Raw genomic sequence first — 20,488 nt, 5'->3', positions numbered from 1 at the left:
ATAACATTTATTATAATCATTTGAAATGTTTTCTACAACAATAACAACAACTAAGAGTCTTTTAAAAAAATACTCTTTACACAATATTTTATAATATTTTAAGCAAGTTTATCGTTTTATGTCTAACTGACTGATAAAAAGGTTGTGAAGTACGACATGGCTGTTTCCATTACTTTAAAAAGTATCATCAATTTATTGTTAAAGCTATTATACAAAATATTTTTCGTGCGTATAAGACGAACGTACCGTGCTGGACGTAGTGAACGACATGATGTACATGTTTTCGGCAGAGAGTGTGCAAGGCACAAGACTCCTATGAAGCAATATATTTAATAATTTTGTCGTTTTCGACGAAAACATGTACCATCGCGTATTGTATCTACATCAAGATAAAAATGTTTCGTATAATTGAATTCTTAGCGATTGTACGAACAAAATATACGCGCAATTACTCGTATAACCAAAATCATATCGAACAATAGCGTTGCCGTTTTGGAATAATTATAGCAGTAATGCAATTTAAATAGTAATGCAATTAAAACATGATTTTGATACTTGCGCTTTGTTGAACGCGCTTCTATACTTTTATCCGCAGCAGTAGTTGCCCGGGTATACACATGCTCATTAGATGAGTGACCGCTCCTATAGCTATGAACTCAAATCTTATCATTTCCTGGATTTGTCCCAACTTATTTAAAATCTACAATGTATATAAGTTTAAAAATTTTCTAAATATTTTAGTTTTATTTGTAAATTTTTAAAGGTAAAAAAATTTCTTTCGATCTTTGCAATTAAGAGATTTAAAAAAAAAAACTTTTTTTATTTAGATAAATCTGATTATTGAAATTTTTTGGATATTCTCTCTAATTCGATAATCTTTCAAAAATTGCACACACGTACGTTTTCTATTATTTATTAATGGAAATTATAAACCTATATTATTAATCTTGACAAAGTGTGTATTGCGAATATTCAATATTGCACAATGTGCGATAAATGCGTAATATAAGATCAAGATAAAAATTTTTCCTGTATAAGATCAAAAGACTAATGATTCTAATGATTAATTTATTTATAATGATTTTCCGGGAACGCATATACAAATGGATTTTAATAGAAATACTTCGAATTTAACATTATCCATCTTCTTAATATTTAATTATCGCTTCTCTGTTATATCACACAAATACAAATATTTTTATTTTTCTCTATCTGTATTCCTATTATTTTTCATTATAACATTTTATTTTTATAATATTTCTAATGTTTGAGTAGTCTTTTGATTATTGATAATATTAGAAAACTTTAAATGTCTTAAGTAATATTAAAATTTAAAATTATGCGCTTATGTGCTTTTCTTCTGTAGACGTAACTAGTGTTTTTTTTTAATATATGGATGTCAAAATAATCTGTTATATTAATTAGTTAAGAAATTAAAAGTTTTATTCTTCCGTTTTTATATTATTACTTATTTGATTACAATTTTTAAAATCTCATTGCTATATTTAACAAGAAAAAAATGTATAGAAAATTATTATTAATCAGTTTACACAAACTTTCATAGCTTCTGGAATCTTTTTAATTAAATTATAAATCAGAAATTGAACGTGAATAGTGACATATAAGAAAACTAACGTAATTCGACTTACATATAGTGTAATATTCAGACTAACACAGACTAATATTGTGAAATTTTAATCATCTGCAAATTAATTAGCCGATTAATTAAAAATTATTATGATGATTTTGAAGATTTGAAAAGGAAATAAACTTGACACTGTTCCAGTTTTTAATAAAAATGCATTATTCGCTCATGCATCACATATAAAATGCCATACATTGATTTTGACGCTTATTCGTCCTTTGTCATATATCTACGATCACTTTCAAATGATGATTCAGCCTATAAATGTATAAAGTACATAAACACGGGATTCTTAATATTAAAGAGATCCACTAAATTTTATACTATCCTGCATCGTCTGAGTATTAAGTTAACTTGTTAATATTTCATCACATTTCTCGAGTGGAGTTGTTCAGCGCATAAAACTCAGTACAAAAAGCATTGCACAATTCGTGATAGATGAGTATGACAAAAAAAAAAGAAAAAAATTGTGTGAGTCACACGTGATTGGCACGTCGGATGAAAGTGACGATCAGTTGGGATACTGATAAACGGTGTTATCTAGATTATTAAAGGCTATCTGCTCGTCGATCCATCGGCGGACGTGGGCTACATTAGCATAAACTCCAGGAGTTCCATTCTCGCCACAACCAAGTCCCCAGGCCACGATTCCAGCTTGAACGTATCTGCTCGGATCGTTCTTTAAGGGACATACCAAGGGACTTCCCCCGTCACCCTGCAAAAAGAAAATTCGAATAATTATTCCTTTGCCTAACATAAGATACAAAGTAGGGAGGAATGAAGAAAATTTTACAGAAAATTATTAGGAGAGAAAGGAACTTGAATTATAGTTTAAATAATACTTATATAATTTAGCACTTGCATTTATACAAATAGTTACTTCAATTTTTATTTGTTTTTTTTCAAGAAATTACAAGATACGATCTCGTCAATGCAAAAATTAAAAATTTGATTGAGATTCTTATTACATGGATCTTTGTAATCTTGAATTCCCAAATTATTATATATAATTGTAAAGTAAAAGTAAGGCATAAATTTTATAGAATAACTCTATACATATTAATATTACACAGATATATAAATTATAAAGAAATTTTCGTGGAAGATGCCTCAAAAAATTTACCTTGCAAGTATCTTTCCCTACTTCTCCACCCGCACAGATAAAACTTCTGTCCAAAACAAAATAATTCCCCAGCCTAGTGGTACGCATGATAGTTTGGCATGTATCGTGAGTTACCACAGGAAGATTCACTCTCTTTAAGATTACTTGATAACGTCCCTCTTTGCCTGTAATTAAAAATATCAACAAACGAAATTATACTTTGTGAACTTTCACTAGTTCAGACTTCAGAATTTAGTCTCTGAATTATTAATGGTGCCATTGTCAGCCACAATACGGGCGATTAACCGAAATTATTTTCTACAATCTTCAGTAAACTTTAATTTACAAATGTATGAAGATGAAAAATTATAATAGTATTTTATGTCCCTCTGTCATATATTTTTGAAAATATAATCTGATTAATATCAATTAAATTATATTTTAACTAACAATTACAAAGATAATTTATTAGTAATCAGTGAGCATTGCAATTAATGTAAAATGCTAACGACATATTAAGGGATTCAATCAATTGACAATCGATTTCTTCGTACTTGTACACGCACCGGCAGAAATGGTGTCCGGCGTTAGATGTGTGCGAATACGTGTATGACTTTCGGCTGTCATACACGTATTTGCACACATCTAACGCCGAACACCATTTCTGCCGGTGCGTGTACACATTGCTTACCGAATACGTCTTTTCCCCATCCGCTAGCGAAGCACCTGGATCCGTCAAAATTCGTACCCGGTTCCGGTAAACAAACGATATCTACGTTCTCTGCGTACTCGACCGGGCTTTTCAAAATCAGTATAGCATAATCGTTGTAAAGCGCGCCGGAATGAAAGCTGTCGTGAACCACAACTTTTTCGACGTCGCGATCCTGATGCGGATAGATCTCGTTCTTCGTTTGCGTGTCCCATTCTCCCGCGCGGACTTTGAGTTCATGCGGCTGTTTTCTGTTGATCGAAATATATTGTTAAATTAAAGAAACAATGAAGAAAGAGCAATAAGCAAAATGCTATTTATTTAAATATAAAATAAATTTTCTCTGCTATAAACTCACATTATATTCAAAATAAATGTTATATTTCGAGTACAGAAATAAAAATAAATAGTACTTATTTTTATTTCTGTACTCGAAATAAAAATTTATTTTGAATAAAGTTAGCAAAACTTAAGGCCATCTATTCTTCAATCGTGATTTTGAATAAAATAGTCTTAAATGAGATAGAAGGAAATACAATTAGCAACTGGTATCGCGTTAACACAATTAAATCCCAATATTAATTAATTTAAAACACGCAGATATTATGTATCCTTTCAATAAATCGTTCTATTTAGCAAGAGAATATATTCGATTATGCCAAGAACTAAAATAGAGTATTACTTCAGAATAACTCTTATTTCAAGTGCTATGAATAAAAATGTAGAAATAAATGTTATGTCAAATACAAAAATAAGAATAAATATATTATATACTTTCTATCTCATTTAAGACTATCTTGTTCAAGACCACGATTGAAGAATAGATGGCCTTAAAATTTTGCTAACTAAGGTTATCAAATATGACGTTGTTATTTTTATTATCGTATTGATGTTTATAATAAGTTGATTACTGACTACTGACCCATTAACGCAATGAGCCGCAGTGAGAACAGCTTGTCGGTGGATAAGTGCACCGCCGCATTGATAAACATTCAATTTTTGACCGTTTTCGCCAATTGCCTCCTCTTTTAAGATAGCCACCATCCACGGAAACTCGCCGAACTGTGCCTCGTTATCGGTCTGACCGGTGATCCTAAAACCGACCCCCTCAGCATGTCGTTGTCCACACCCGACTCTACTGGTCGGTGGCGGTGTGGTTGGTGGTTGTAGATCCGGCGGTTTGCAACAAACGTCCAAGTAATTCTCGCATGGTCCAAGCGCTCTAGATAGCCAATCAAATAATTATGTAAACGTCAGGAGCGATTATTCTTGATTAATTTTATAATGCGAATAGCGACGCGATCGTTTATTCGCATATAAATAAGCAATTAACAAAAAAGTCTGAAAAGCATCTATTAAAATCTAATAAAATATATTTAATACATATCTAATAAAAGATATTTAATAAATATCTAATAAAAGATATTTAATAAATATCTAATAAAAGATATTTAATAAATATCTGAAAGATCATGAAACATGTGCTGTTTCTGTTCTTTTAAATATTGGATTACACTCACAACAGGATTACCTGTTGTGAGTGTAATGCTTTTTTTTATTTAGCTAATACCAACAATTTATTAAATTATTTTTGTATATTGAAAGATTGTAAGCTAAACATTTTGTGACACAAAATGATTTATATAAATATTAGGTAATCACTAATAAGCTTTAATAAGAACATTAACAATATCATCGTTAAGAGAAATTATGAGCAATGAGCAATTACCTTTTCCCATAATTGTTTTTTCTCCGCACAATTCAATTGCCCATCAAATGATAATTATACGTTCTTAAATTAACAATAGAAATTATTATTTATTAGCAGATCCAGAAAGGAGAATTTTATTTTCCAAAGATAGTCTTATGCGGCGTAAATAGTGAGATGGCATGCTTAAAATAATCAGTTTAAAACTGAAAACCACTATACATTTGACAATTATAAACAATCATAGTATTCATTATAAACTAGCAAGATAAAAACATCTATATATATATATATATATATATATATATATGTACATGTATACAAACTCAGTCACGCACGGAGAACATTTTTAGTTAATTGCAAATCAGTAATTAATTCTGTTATTATGTATGATATTGCAACTATTTCAGAGTTATATTTTTCTTCAATTTTGCAATTTCAAATATTACAATTAAATGATACTTTCATTACTTACAATTATAATAATTAGAGAGCCACTTTTTCGAACGTTGTGCTCTCGATAAGCAATAATCGCCGTGTAGAATATATTTATAATTACGTTTATGAATGCAACAGCATTGTGTCGAGAGCTGCACACTGTATACGTATAACAAAAGAAATCGTAAACCGTTCGTAAAACAGCATTGATGTGTTATTACTTCCGCTTTCCTTCTAACGCAATCACGTCCTCCGTGTGTGACTCAAATCACTTGTAACTATCGTGCTATAAATGCATTCAATGGCTATTCATTGTACATTATAAAGACACAAATACAATGATAAATATGATGGACGTCTTTCGTCAATTTACAAAAAAAATTGTATAAAAAAATTAAACTTTTTAAAAACATTATAAGAGAAAACATCGTTACAATAATAATTTACATAAACGAGATAATGTAATATATTAAACTATATATTATAACAAAAGAAATTAAATATTTTTATAATATTACTATTATTACTTTATATCAAACAAAAAATAATTATATTAATTATTATTAAAGAGTAGAATTTAAATGTCTCTTAAATTTGAATATACATTTATAAATAAGCAGATATGATTTCACAGAGAAGTTTAAAGATATTACATATATATATTTACACTATCTACATGTATATCTAGATTACGAAAAGATAAAGTTCTAATTATAGGATACCATTACCAAATTTAGTTAAAACAGGAAATCAATGCAAATAAATTTTCGCACGCGAGAATAAGAGAATATAATACTACACTAGTCGTCATCGGAAATACCGCGTACTACGGGAATACCACAACCTTAATTGTTATTAAAAACTTCCAACCTTCGATCTTACTGTGTCGTTAATCGGCAAATTTTTTACACGACGAAGAAATATCACAGCATGCCGTAATCCATCCGCCGGTAGAGAAAAACTGGCCGAGACTTCGATCTTTGGTCAATAAACTCACCCCTGGGACTGCCCATTGTTATCACCGAACCTGATATCGATGATGCCGACCCCGTTTTCCAGGATCTTGCCTTCTTTGCACTGATAGTAGGGCACGCATTCGCAATTGTCGAGTTTCGGGGGTGGTGTATTTTGCGAGCCGAGAATGAGATTTTTTGCCGTTGTGGTGGTGACGTTTCCGGTGTTGAAGACGTCCTGAATCAGACTATCAAGATCACCGTCTATCTGAGGTACCGGTTGAGGGGTGGTCGTCCTGGTTTCGGGAAAAGCCTGGTCGATGAGACTGTCGAGGCTACCGCTGTCCTGCTGCGCCGCCGGCAACGCCGCTACCAAGGTCACGCTGACCAAGGTCAATGCGGGAACCAGTCTCCACATGGTTCGTACCAAGGACTCTAATCTACCTGAAACAGATACGATGAAGTCGTGTAATATATCCGCAAGGCAATGCACGTGGAACGCGATCTCGTCCTCGAACTATTTACGATGGAAAATTCTCGCAATGGCAATCGTCAGCGACCGAGATACATATCTTCTTTCCCGAGATTATAAATAGCGATGACATAGCGATGCCTCGATCACTATATAAGCCAGAAAAATCACAGGAAGTCAATGCAAACTAGAATTCAGCGGCCCGTGAAGTCTATAATCGCGCTTCATCCTTTTAACGAAGACGATTATAGACTTCACGTAGATTTCCTACAATTATTAACGCAAGGCAATTTAGCCTTCGGCGAATCTCGCTATCATTAAGAAGTATTTTTGGGCAAACAAAATACGTATGTAAAAAAATATTCCTACTTTAGATGTACAATAGAATGGAAGATATAATTTATGTCGAAATATTTCCAAATATTTCTGAAAATTTTAAAACGTAAAAGTATAAGGAACGATTTAATATTTTATATTTCAGCATATTATACAATCAAACACACAAATATTATGAGAAAAATTAGATTTCGAAATTATAATAATTATAAGATATAACAAATGTAGAGAATATAAAAGTAGTTAAGTTTTTTAGATAACAATTTTTTTATCTATCTCTCTCATGGAAGGACTTCCCCGACTTATCGGAGAATACGAGATATATTAGATATTTCACAATTATAGTAATTATATATTTACGAAAACCGTAACATCGTGAAAATATTCTGAGATATAAAAACACTTCGAAGTCTGATGAAATAGTGATTTTCTTTTCTATAATACTTAACTACAAACAATGCTAATAGTTTTTATACAATTACCTGAAAATTAATGCTTTTTTATACGCATGAACTATATAAAAAAAGTTATACATATCGTATATTAATTTAATATGAACATCAAAAGAGAAATTCTATAAATCTATCTATATCATAAAGGGGAATTTTTTCTCCGTTACATAAAATATTAACAACATAATGAAAATTTTACTTATTGTAACAGAAACAATATTATATTAAATTTTTTATTTTACATGTAAAAAAGAGATAAAAAAATATTCTTGTAAAAGAGAATATTCGTAGTTTTTTATAAAAATTTATGATCATGAAATACGTAATAATTTGAATACATAATTATTCAGGATATTTGATGTGTTCTCGTGTAATCATCATTATCTTTACTTCCGTAATGAAGATGTATGTATGTACATGCGTCATCATATGAAAATATTTTCTTCTTCTGTTTATGCGTATAAACATGCTTCTATGATAAAATCTTTTAAATAGATTTTAGATAAATGTTAGATATAATGGAGTTTTATGATAAAGTTTTTATTTATAAAAATAGAGGATGTCTTACCAGTTATCTCACGAATATTCGAGATTTGTACCACGTAAATTTCATTATTTTGAAGCATTGAAAGTACTCGTACAACCGTTATATAATTATTTTGATTGTAAGATCTTTCAATATACATATTTATCCATAATAACTTGCCATTGATGACCTTTGCCGGACTTCGAATCACGCGATCACAAACCGGTATTATCAACATATTTCATTTAACCATCATTAGCAACTTCAAGTTATTTGTAAAGAATGATGAAAATCTAAAAGTTTGTTTGCACTATCATATTGTAGAATAAAATTTTATATATTATAAAAAATAATTTATATAATTATTATTAGTTATATGATTACATATAAATTAATTTGATAGACGTAACTGTACGCTAAGAGCATTAAATTCGTCATTATCATCATTGCTGAATAATTAAATTTTAGATCGTCAAGGTCATATAATAAGTTTACACACACAACACACGTACACACACAGAGTATAATATTCAAATACTGATCTTAGATAAACGACAAACTGACATTACTAGGTTTTATTTAAAAAGTTCAAGAGAAGCTATTATCTATTTAAATGTTTCGATTGAGCACAAAAAATGATACTCACCAAAAAGATAATAGAGAAACGGCGAACGAGCACCTTTCACTCGGAGCAGCGATGCCCGATTAGCAGCACGTCTCTTTGAGTGGAGAACCGTGATTTTCTTCGTATAATCCGTAGAATCCCTACTCCGAGCATTTATTTCATATATTCTCCCCACTTTCTTCTTCGCTCTTGATGCCGACCACTCTGAGATGGTAAACTTGAAGAACCGGCATTTCCCCCTCATGCATTGACCCTGAGAATTTTTGATGCGGTTTTCCTGGAAGTTTCAGTAGAAGAATTTGCATGATCATTCTTGGATCGCGAAATTCCCGTTCCTCCATGACGCACAACCTAACATATATCTGTTACACCAATTCATTCGAGGGTCGCGCGAATCCCCTTCACATGTCAATGTTCTACAAGCAGGGGATTTCCCAAAACAAACGGTTTTTTTTCTTAATTTTTTGCATTTGGATTTGCTCTCGTCACGAATTATGTGGCAAACAACAAGAATTTATTTCTTGACGTTAGAATCACTGTACTATAAATATCGCAATAATTAATTTGAAATTTTATACACGCTATTTGAAATGTGATTCTACTAGATTTTAATCAGTAATAATATAAATTATAATATAAAACATGCAAATCGAACATGGTATTCGCATTAAGTTCGCCGAATTGTGACATTACTCAACGTGTCTCGCATATGCTCGACACATCGAGGTCAGCAACTTACCAAATTTTTAATGTTAAGGTCAAGTATATCTAGATGAGCATTATAAGAATGCATTATTAAAACAGCTTGTTTGCCATGATATTTCGTATGCGATTCTTTTTTTACGCAGCTTATCGTAGAAAAAAAGAATATCCAAATTATAATTCGATTTGAAAAGCTACGAAGCGGATCATTGAAATTTATAAAACAAGTCACATCATTCTTTATAAGTATATTAAGTATGATATATTATAAGTATATTAAGTATATCAAGAAAAACAAGTTTCTTTCTAAGGCTGATAAAAATATAAAAATATAAACCTTATAGTTAACAGATTATAAATTCTCGAAGTTATATTGATATCCACTATGAGATTTATTTATTTATTTTTATATTTGTGGTTATTTATTTTTATTATGCATATAGCTGTTTGCTGTAACTTGATTTGATTCTTAAAACTAATGAACATTTATAATATTGTGAGAGATTTTAAATTTTTATAAAGATTTTAATAAATTAAATGAAATAATCTCGTATTAAGCTATTCCATAAAAATCATTGATTTAACAAACATAGTTACTTATAGACGATGTTTCTTTAAAGTTCTTGCAATAATTTTATGCACACATATAATTGCACACATTTGAGTCCGACAGACATTTAAATTAACGTTGCTACAATTTATGTAAATTAACTTTATAATTTGAGATTATATTACCAAACAGATTAATAATAAGCATAAATAATTACTAAACTGCTAATAAATTAATCAGTATAAGTTACTAGATTAAAATTCGTGATATCAAATTAAGATTTATAATTAATCCTTAATCTTCAGTAGAGAATAGTTGAGCAACCTCGTGTCGCTTCTTCCCCCCTTTCTCTTTCGGATTTTCATGTTATAATTAATAGTAATGAGATAACTCAATCATGTGCAAAATCAGTTCTGAAAGAGAGAAAGAAATGAAAAACTCGCGTGCATCAATTCATCCAAGTCATTAAAGTGACATAACATAATATACATTCTAACGTTCGGGAATTCCGATCGAAAGCGTGCATTCGACAATTTAAATAATATAAAGATAGATAAATAATAAAAAATAAAAAATAAAGAGGAAGTCCACGCGCGAGCTATTAATGCTAGTATTACATGCTCGTTACAGAGATATCGATTTACGCAGCTTTACCTAACGTCCAGTTAAAGGAAACACGTGCATATAATATGTTAAAAATGGGTCAATAGAATTTTACGTCAATAAAATACGTGTCATTTAATATACATATAATAATCGTCATAAATACGGCGATACATGGAAATTGTCGTGTGCTTTACCGCTTGCACACGATGATTCACGTGACGTTGACAGGTAATCAGCTGTCGCAACATTTCATTCAGTATTACGTCAATGATCAATTATTATTGTTGTCTCATCGAGAGATAATATCACGTTTTTCGCAAATTATTTTACGTGTATTTATCGCTTGAAACGTAAATGAAAAATGAATGAATGAATTATAAAAGAATTTATAAGACTCTTATACTTTGCAAAATTTTAATCTTTAAAATCAGAATCTTTGGCATTGCAGATATATCAAGAAATATATTTTCTTTTTCTTTTTTTTTAATAATTTTCACTATCATGAAAGTCTTGAGACTAACGAAGCTTATATAATATTTACAAGAAGTCTGATTGTGAGAACAACTTGAAAAGAGCTGAACGTTAAAATATTCTGTTATACCTACTATTAAAAAGATATATAATCATCGACAGTAATTATAATTAATATTGTTTGCCGGAAGTTATAAATACGTCGAGGTGATAATTATATACGTTGTACCATATGATATTTAGTTATAATTATCACCTCATCAAAATGCAAATGATTCTGATATATTGTTATAAAAAAGAACATACCTTTTGCGCAAATTACTTTAAATAAAAAGTACCTCGAATTAATTCTTTCGAGATCAAACTAAAAATCAAATGTATTATTCAACTTAATTATTTTTAATTTATTGGATATATATTATGTTATTTAGTCTAAAGACAACATTCTTATTTTATATAATGATAATATTATTTACCTAATTAATTAAAAAGGCTATTTGTACTTACTATGTAATTATTTTATTTCAAGTAATTTAATATATTGTATTGTGATATTACTAACCGGGATATTTTTTTAACGATTTAAAATTCATTACGGCATGATTTTTCTACTCGATTTTCCAGTTCTGGAGTCATCTGTTCCAATAGCCGTGATCGTCTAGTGGTTAGGACCCTACGTTGTGGCCGTAGTAACCCAGGTTCGAATCCTGGTCACGGCAATGTGAAAACATTGTCACGGTGGAAGTTTTTTTTTGTAATTATCCGTCACTAATTAATAGTCTTATGTATAGGTACACGTATTTAAATGTCATCGTTATTTTATATATTTACATCGTCTCTCGGTGCAATTTTTTTAAACTCAGATTTCAATATGATTATCTCATTACATTGGTATACCGTTTATTATACGGTATTGAAGTATATGCTTAATTGTGAAAAATCTATCACTGGCGCGAACATTATGTTCAATTCTCCGACAAACAGTCAGTTCTTCCAATAGCCGTGATCGTCTAGTGGTTAGGACCCTACGTTGTGGCCGTAGTAACCCAGGTTCGAATCCTGGTCACGGCAATGTGTTAAACATTGTCACGGTGGAAGCTTTCTTTTGTTAATTTTTTAATTATTCATAACGGTATTTAAAAAATATATATATATATTATACATATATATACCTCTTGTTAGTCCAATTTTATTTTAGAATAAATTTTTCGATATCACAAACACAATAATGATATCTATGCATGATACTACAAATATTTATTAAATATTTTACATATTAAAAATTGTATTTTTTCTATATTTTTTATATATTTCCTATAATTTAATTTTTAAGATTAATTACATAATTATATAAATGCACAATTACTTATATTACACGAATAAATGCATTTAATGATTTTATAAGATAAATAATAATTTATCTTATAATGAAGAGAAAGTATACATCTATACATAATATATGTTTCGACATTTTACCAACAAGTATAATTGTGTATAATATATTCTATACATATTCTATATATGTTCTATATATATTCTATATATATTCTATATTCTATATTCTGTAGATTCACATGAGCACAGTAAAAAGATCATGGTAACTGTATAATCATACATAAAAAGCGCGGACATGGCAGTGAATTAGAAATATTAAATATCCCACGCGTCATTATACGCCAAAAGTCGCGAGCTGTTGATCTATCCATTGACGATGTTGTGATACACTTGCATACACTGCAGGAATGTTAGAAGTACCGCAACCAATACCCCACGATACAATGCCTGCCTGAAATAAAAATTTATCCAAGCTTATATACACACACATATGTATATACATATATACGTATAAAGGTATATCATATTTCTTATATCTTTTAATATAAATATGTATCTAAGGACTTTAATTTAATTTTATCTATAATATAATTAAAACAGTGAACAAAATTAACAACATATAATAAATAGTAAGTAAATAAAAATTGAAATAATAACTAAAATAAAAATAAGACTATTATTAATTAAATATAAATTATTAATTAGTTTAAAAATTTTAAACTGTGAACATTTGGAATACATGTTTAAAGAAAAACTTTAAAATTTTGTAAGAGAATTTAAAAAGTTTTAAGAATTTAACTTTTTAAAGGGAGGGAAGCATTATATTGATTTTTGTCTCACTTGAAAAAATTGTCCCGTAGTAGTTGAACAAATCAGAGGTCCACCGCCGTCACCGCGGCACGTGTCTCTGTTCGCTTCGCCACCCGCACAAATAAATGATCCGTGCAATTGAAAGTACTGACCCAATTTCGTACTTCGTAAACGCGTCTGACAATCCGTTTGATCGACGATTGGAAGATCGACCTTTCGAAGCTCGGCTTGATATTTCCCTTCTGATCCTAGAACATAATTTTGCGAATGAATGTTAAATTGAAAAAAATAGCAAGAAGTCTATAAAAAAAGCTACTCTTGAAGTTTACCGAACGAATTGCTACCCCATCCTATTCCAAGGCACTTGCTCCCGGCCGCAAATATCATACCCTGTTCAGGAAGACAGATCGGCGCGACATTCGCCCTGTAGACGACTGGTTTTTCCAGAACAAGAACAGCTACGTCGTGAAATAGCCCACCGCTGTAGTAAGACGGATGCACAGCTATCGCGAGAATATTCGCTTCTTGAATGGGCAATGGTTGAACATTACTTCTTGTGTCCCATTGACCGAAGCGAGCTATTAAATTTTCAGGCTTCTGACTGTGAAAAAATTAATGGAAAAAAAATATATAAGACATTTCGAAAAAAGTTAAAACGTCTCATCCTTCTTAGACGGCTCTTTTTCGCCTTCAATTTATAACTCAATGATACATACTTTTTTCAAATAATATAATTTAATAAAACATACTTTACAACGCAATGTGCAGCAGTAAGGATGGCCTCGTTATTTATCATCGAAGCACCGCATTGAAAAACGTAAGAATCGCTGGTCGTGGACTTTACAAGAACCGCGACCATCCACGGGAATTCAGCGAAATAAGTCTTTCCGGAGTCAGCGGAAACAGGCTGCGCTGTAACAATTAGCGGTTGTTATTTTCATTCGAAAAATTAAATAAAACTTTAATCAGCTTTAAATTAGCTCCCCGCAGCGCGAATTAGACGTATCGGTTTCAATTACACAATACAGTTTCGTCAATGAATAATAAACTTAAATGGAATTAAATATGATTATCGATATTATAATCGAGGAATACAATGTAATAAAATAATATATAAACGTTTTGATCCTCGCGTCTAGATCTTCTTCAATGGTACATAAAGATGTGCCGATTGATCTTATTATAAAAATTCCCGTATTCTAAATATATTTAAATTTATTTTTAATCATTAATCATATTGAAGTCGATCGTTTTTTTTATAATTATTTCGTATTATACTTAACTTGAATACAAATAACTTTTACTCGTACTTCACATACGTTATGCTTCACGCTTCACGCAAATATATTAGGAAGTTTATACTTACGCGATGCGTAACTGTTGTTCTGTATACCACAAGTGATCTCTGAAGACAAGTGATCAGATCGTGCAACGAGACCTCCAGACGAAGAGACCGAAATGCCGCGAAGACCTTGAAGATCGATTCCCGCGAGTCGACAGCACACTTGGTCCGCCGACGAGCAAGCCGTGAATCTCGGATCGATTATACCCAGACCGTCCGGACTTATGACATTTCCCTCGGAACACAGCCAGGTCTTTACGCAGTAACAAGCCTGCGAAGTTCCCGGATTCTTCAATGGACCGAGCAGATCCGTAATCGAAGAGGCGGGCGGGCTAGGTTGACAGGACAGCAGGGCAGACGTCAGCGCGCAGACGTTTCTTCCCGACAGAATCTGAGAGAATCTAGGGTCTATCATGCCGTCTGGCGCGATAATGATCGTGCAAGTGAAACACTGAATAGTATTGTTGCACACGAAGCACAACAGTGTCGTCGTCGTCATCATCGTCGTCGACGTCGACGGTACCGTGGTCATCGGAGGGCTCGTTGTTGGTAGCTGTGTGGTGGTCGCCAGTAATCTGCAGCAGACTTGATTGGCATTTGAACATAGACCGTATTGTTGCCGAGGGTTGATTACACCCTCGCCGAAAATGGTGACGATTCCGTTCGGGTCGCACAGCGATCTCTCTACGCAGATGCAGTTCGGAAGTACAGTTATGGTAGGAATCGGTGGTGCAGTCGGGAAAATTATCGGTGGTGTTGTTGGAGGAGGAATTGTCGGAGGTGGTATTGTGACATTCCGCAGATAGCAACAGACCTCGAAGATTCCGGGGCAGCTCCCAATACTGCACACAAAACGGTTATTAATTACATCTCGAGTTCTAAATTAGTATCGATCATGACTTGAAACTTAATTTACTTGGTAATGTAATAAGAGTATAGAATATAATAAGTCTATAGAGAATTTATAATCTACAAAGAATTATAAAAAAAATATAAAATTTTAAAATAATTAAAAAAATTAAAACTAAATATAAAATTTTAAATCTCAATATAGAATAAAATTAAATAAAAAGAATATATGAAATTAAATTAAATATCAAATAGAAATAATAAACAACAAAATTAAATAGATAATTAAAATTTACCGACGTTGATAAATTAAAAAATAATGAAATATCGATTACTTAATAAATTTTGACCAACTCACCGAAAATCGATTATTCCTGTACCATCAGTGATAATAGTCTGATTACTATCGCACAAATAGAACGGTACACAGATGCAATTTCTAGGTGACGGAGGAGTGGCAGTAGTAATAGTAGTAGTAGAAGTAGTAATTTTATCCAGCTTCTGATATTGCGGTTTGTACTTGAGGAGATGCAAAAAAAATATAGGCGAAGAGTCGACGAACGACATCGCGTTTCGATCTTGAGGGAAGAAGACGTTTCCCATTCGAATCGGTTTTTCAATCTGAACGGGTTCGCGGTTCGCATCTCCCGAAAATGCGACGCCGATCATCATCATCATCATCATCATTGCGACGACGATAACATTCACTAGCAGCACGTAAAGTTGCGCCATGACGATGAGTCGTTACCATCCAGTGGCTCGCGATCTATTGAACGATTTTTAACACGACCGCGCATTTATGTATACAGGATGTGCTAGTGTTTCCCGGTTTATGGGGAGCATTTAGATGCAGATATGACGTTAATAGCATACTAGCTTTTGTTACATTGACCAATTTTCGTAGGTAAAATATAATGACGACGTGTCTCATATATCATGTTTCAAAATATAAAAAGAGAGAGAGAGAGGGAGAAAAGGATGTTGACAAATAACATGGAATATAAAAAGTAAAATGTCGAAAGAATATTTATAATACACAAATTTAATTTGTTTATATAAATTATGTATAGGAAATAAGACAAAAAATATAAACAGAACGCATATTGATTATATTACATGCTATATTACAACACACATAATATATATATATATAAATATATTATACATATATATAATTGCCAAAAATATTAAAAATGTTTATAACTCTAAGGGCCACTTTGATTAAATTTCGATAAACTTAATCATTGATTAATTTGCATAATTACATCAAAATTTCTAACACCATAATTATCGTATATAATATATAATACTATTGTATTTAACACAATAGAAATTTTGCTGTTCCAAAAAGCGAATTCTGCAAATTAATCAACGATTAAATTAATTAAAGTAACCCTAATTAATATAAACGAGTAATCAAAAGATATTGTGTTTAATTGAAATATACAAGAGAATCATCTTACCTGAACACCAAAAATAACAAATGCTTTCATGAACAAACGGTACCATTATTATTATTACATGTTACATTTTACAATGATAACATTATTATAGGATACAAATAAATGTGAAATATTAATTATTTTCAAAATTTAAATAATATAATTCTATAGTATATGAAGGACGAATCGTTCGACTAGGCAAATATAAAAGATGTGACCTACTTACTAGTCGATACTAAAACTGGTAAAAAAATTTACGTATCTTTTTATCTAATATTTTTAAATTAAAATAATTAAAATATTTCATATTATACTACATATAATACAAACTGTGCATTTTTAAATAATAATTACAACTTCAAATTTTACAGTAAAAACATGCGGTATGTTAGTAACAATGACTTATACAATTAGTTTATGCTGAAATAGTGACTAGTTCATAGAAAAAAGTGAATTATTTATTTAGTCCGCATTAATTTAAAAATATTAATAAGATTAACGAGGCTAAATAGGACGTCTCGCCGAGTAAGTCATTATCTGTTTGCATACATTTTACTGTTTATATATATATATATATATATATATGTAATAAGCACAGATTCCGCGAAAGATATACAGTCACGCAATATTTAATGATTCAATTTTCATTTCATTTTCTACACGAAGAGACAGAGTGTCACACAAAGATCTCCGATAAGTTTTACAACGTTTGGGGTAACACGTTATATGAACCACTGAATATATTATATAAAATATACTTATTGTTAGAAAAATATATGCAAATCATACATAGAAAATATATCTGTAGTTTAAAAAAATAAAAAAAAGAGCAATACGATGTGTGATACTATGACAGAAGATAAATAAATTCTCTTTCATTCAAATGCATATATATTTCTCTAATTCATTATTGAGCATATAATTAATTAAAAAAAGAAAGCAATACCATATGTGATATCATATGTGATATCATATGACAAAAGGTAAAAATAAATAATAAATTTTATTCAAATGCATATATATATATATATATGTGTATATATATATTCTTTAATTAATTATTGAGCGTAATACAAAATTTTGTACAAATATACTTAAATAACATATTAATATAGCGAAAATTATAATTATTCTTAATACAATTAGAATGGCGAGATGATTATGATAATATGCGCAAGACTATTCTTAAAATACAAACAATTATAAAAAAAGACATATCTAGAATACAAGATTTGTCCCGAACAAGCGGAAATTTAATACGGCGAGGGGATAAAAAAATCCAAAAGATTTGCGAACTAATAAATTCGCGGTTTTTGGATAATGTAAAGTGTGTAATCGTTCGGGTTATATGTTCACAAGCAGAAACGCTTAATCAGAGCCTCGATCAATATCGGGGCGACAAAATAATTATTTGTACAATTCTGTAAAACGTGCAATTGGACGTTAAATTATTGTGAATCTGTCGGGAGAGAATTGTGATTTTTTTTTTAATTTCCTACTTATGTATATGAAATTTATTTCATACTTGCTGCTTTAATCTTTATCACCTGCTGCTGCTATTAATCACGAGAATGCTGCTGCACGGTATCAGATTACTGTAACGTCATCTCGCGCTCTGAATCATTCGGTATATTGTGACGGCAATGCATATAGAAAAATTGCGCATATAATTCTAAGCTTTGGCAACGTATGCGATAAAGGTACAAAACGCATCACATATCTTACAAAAGTAAGGACTTATTCGCACTATTAAATAGTACGCCCTATAAGTTACAAAAGTGTTTTATATATACTCCAATATTTTAAAAATGTAACAGTACGCTATATCATTTTATAATTTTAATAGGAACAATTCGTAATTTCTAATATAAACAATTCTTATACACTATTTAATTTTCGGGGAAAAAAAACAAAAACAAAACTGATAATATTTATTGCATCATCCTTCATAATATTCAAGTGCTTTATCCTAGTTCTTTTTCTGTTTCAGCTATTCAATCTTCAAAATACTTCAACCTCTGAAAAAGCTGCCAATCAAAAGTGAGTACATAATACTATGCAATATCTCTTTTTTTATTTAAGTAATTATTTTTACATTCTTCAAAATATTGATGCTTATCCAAATAAAATCCTTAAAGTCAATTCTTAATATTAGCTGATTAATAGAACATAAATTCGTTCGAAGATGAATTATTTCGAAGACTGAAATATCTTAAAGATCATAATAACTTCTAAATATTTCGTGATGTAATGTATTAAATATAATAAATTAAATTTGCGACATAAGTTATTGGCTGCTTTTGTCTAATTAAATGAAGCTGATGCATATAACGCTAAATTAATTCAACTTACTGTATATGTACACACATACATATATCTGTATCTTATATTATATATTTTTAACATTTTATCGTACGAGTAACAAAAAAATAGAAAAGCTTGGAACTGAAATTTCAATATTAATTAAGCTGTAACAATAACTCAAATTTCCTCCTATATATAACAGCTAAATTAAAAATAATTATAAAAAAAACATCAGAGGAAAAAAAATTACATTTTTTTCGCGAAAATGTCTACGTATTCGTATACATATCGATAAACTTTCCAGAAATAATTAAAAAGAAAATGAGAAAACAGATATGTACATTAGGAACTGTGTGTGTGTGTGTGTGTATATATATATGTATATACATATACATATATAAATAGAAAATAAATGTACAAATTTATTATATTTGATGCGGTAAAAAGATATAACATAATAGTTGATATGTTTATTTTTCAATCACATGAGTTATTGTTCCTTCGGGAGAATTTTTAAATTATTATAACTTTCTGAACACACAAGTATCATTTCTTTTTAATTGTTTTAGAAAGTTTATCGATATGTATACAAATTACGTGCCGAGAAAATATAAAAGCGTGTCCTTTCGCGAATTTTTGAGAAATATCGAAAAGAAAAGTCAACTGCAAAAAAGCATTCGCCTTCTACGAATTGTCAAACCTTCGAAGCAAAAGCCTACGTATAAACACGAAGAAATGCCGTTTCGGCAACAGGTTTTGTTTCGACGGCCTTGGCAAGATCGTAGCGAGACTGACAGTGACAACATAGTTCCAATATTCTCTGAATATGGCAATAAACACATATAATATACAGAATTGAGAACAGACCGTTATGTACCAACTGGTAAAGCAAAATAAATAAAATATTCACGAAAATATATTTAGACATGTAAGATCATTTTTGAGGAAAGATTATTTTTTACAATTATGGATTATTATTACAGATTTTTTATATCACGTAAAGGACACGCTTCCACACATATACAAAAAAACATACCCACATTGCGGTGATAATTCGTAAGCACATAAAATATACATCTCTAACGCTACAAGATATATAAATTAATATTAT

General features: G+C 30.5%; 2 protein-coding genes, 1 long non-coding RNA gene and 2 other non-coding genes across 7 annotated transcripts; 3 read left to right on the top strand and 2 right to left on the bottom strand.

The window, feature by feature from the left end:
- Nucleotides 1-1,780: 1,780 nt before the first annotated feature.
- On the bottom strand, nucleotides 1,781-9,225 carry LOC145934341 (phenoloxidase-activating factor 2). 3 transcript variants are annotated; one of them, XM_083034704.1, is made up of 6 exons: nucleotides 8,988-9,225; nucleotides 6,600-6,999; nucleotides 4,379-4,678; nucleotides 3,439-3,707; nucleotides 2,769-2,932; nucleotides 1,781-2,360 (listed from the first exon to the last, which is right to left on the bottom strand). In XM_083034704.1, the coding sequence occupies exons 1-6, from the start codon at nucleotides 9,208-9,210 to the stop codon at nucleotides 2,157-2,159; spliced, it is 1,560 nt and encodes a 519-aa protein (XP_082890830.1). In that variant the 5' UTR covers nucleotides 9,211-9,225; the 3' UTR covers nucleotides 1,781-2,156. The 3 variants fall into 3 exon arrangements, with proteins under 3 accessions (XP_082890830.1, XP_082890836.1, XP_082890843.1); XM_083034710.1 differs by having other exon boundaries at nucleotides 6,630-6,999; XM_083034717.1 differs by having other exon boundaries at nucleotides 6,600-6,995; nucleotides 8,988-9,126.
- Nucleotides 7,164-7,707, top strand: LOC145934365 (uncharacterized). The gene is made up of 2 exons (XR_014425018.1): nucleotides 7,164-7,374; nucleotides 7,509-7,707. It is a non-coding gene; the product is annotated as an uncharacterized LOC145934365 (long non-coding RNA).
- Nucleotides 9,226-11,942: 2,717 nt separating the features above from the next.
- On the top strand, nucleotides 11,943-12,014 carry Trnah-gug (transfer RNA histidin (anticodon GUG)). The gene has a single exon. It is a non-coding gene; the product is annotated as a tRNA-His (tRNA).
- A 280-nt stretch (nucleotides 12,015-12,294) lies between these two features.
- On the top strand, nucleotides 12,295-12,366 carry Trnah-gug (transfer RNA histidin (anticodon GUG)). Its single transcript has one exon. It is a non-coding gene; the product is annotated as a tRNA-His (tRNA).
- Nucleotides 12,367-12,805: 439 nt separating this feature from the next.
- LOC145934330 (uncharacterized) lies at nucleotides 12,806-16,309 on the bottom strand. Its single transcript, XM_083034694.1, has 6 exons — nucleotides 15,990-16,309; nucleotides 14,807-15,624; nucleotides 14,190-14,352; nucleotides 13,770-14,041; nucleotides 13,471-13,688; nucleotides 12,806-13,081 (listed from the first exon to the last, which is right to left on the bottom strand). The coding sequence occupies exons 1-6, from the start codon at nucleotides 16,307-16,309 to the stop codon at nucleotides 12,965-12,967; spliced, it is 1,908 nt and encodes a 635-aa protein (XP_082890820.1). The 3' UTR covers nucleotides 12,806-12,964.
- Between the last annotated feature and the right edge of the window lie 4,179 nt (nucleotides 16,310-20,488).

Source organism: Prenolepis imparis, unplaced genomic scaffold, assembly GCF_030444845.1.
Source record: "Prenolepis imparis isolate NDT839.2.m4 unplaced genomic scaffold, iyPreImpa1.0 SCAF_1, whole genome shotgun sequence".
Lineage (NCBI taxonomy): Eukaryota > Metazoa > Arthropoda > Insecta > Hymenoptera > Formicidae > Prenolepis > Prenolepis imparis.
The sequence above is the reverse complement of the archived record's forward strand: the minus strand, read 5'-3'. Positions and strand labels throughout refer to the sequence as shown.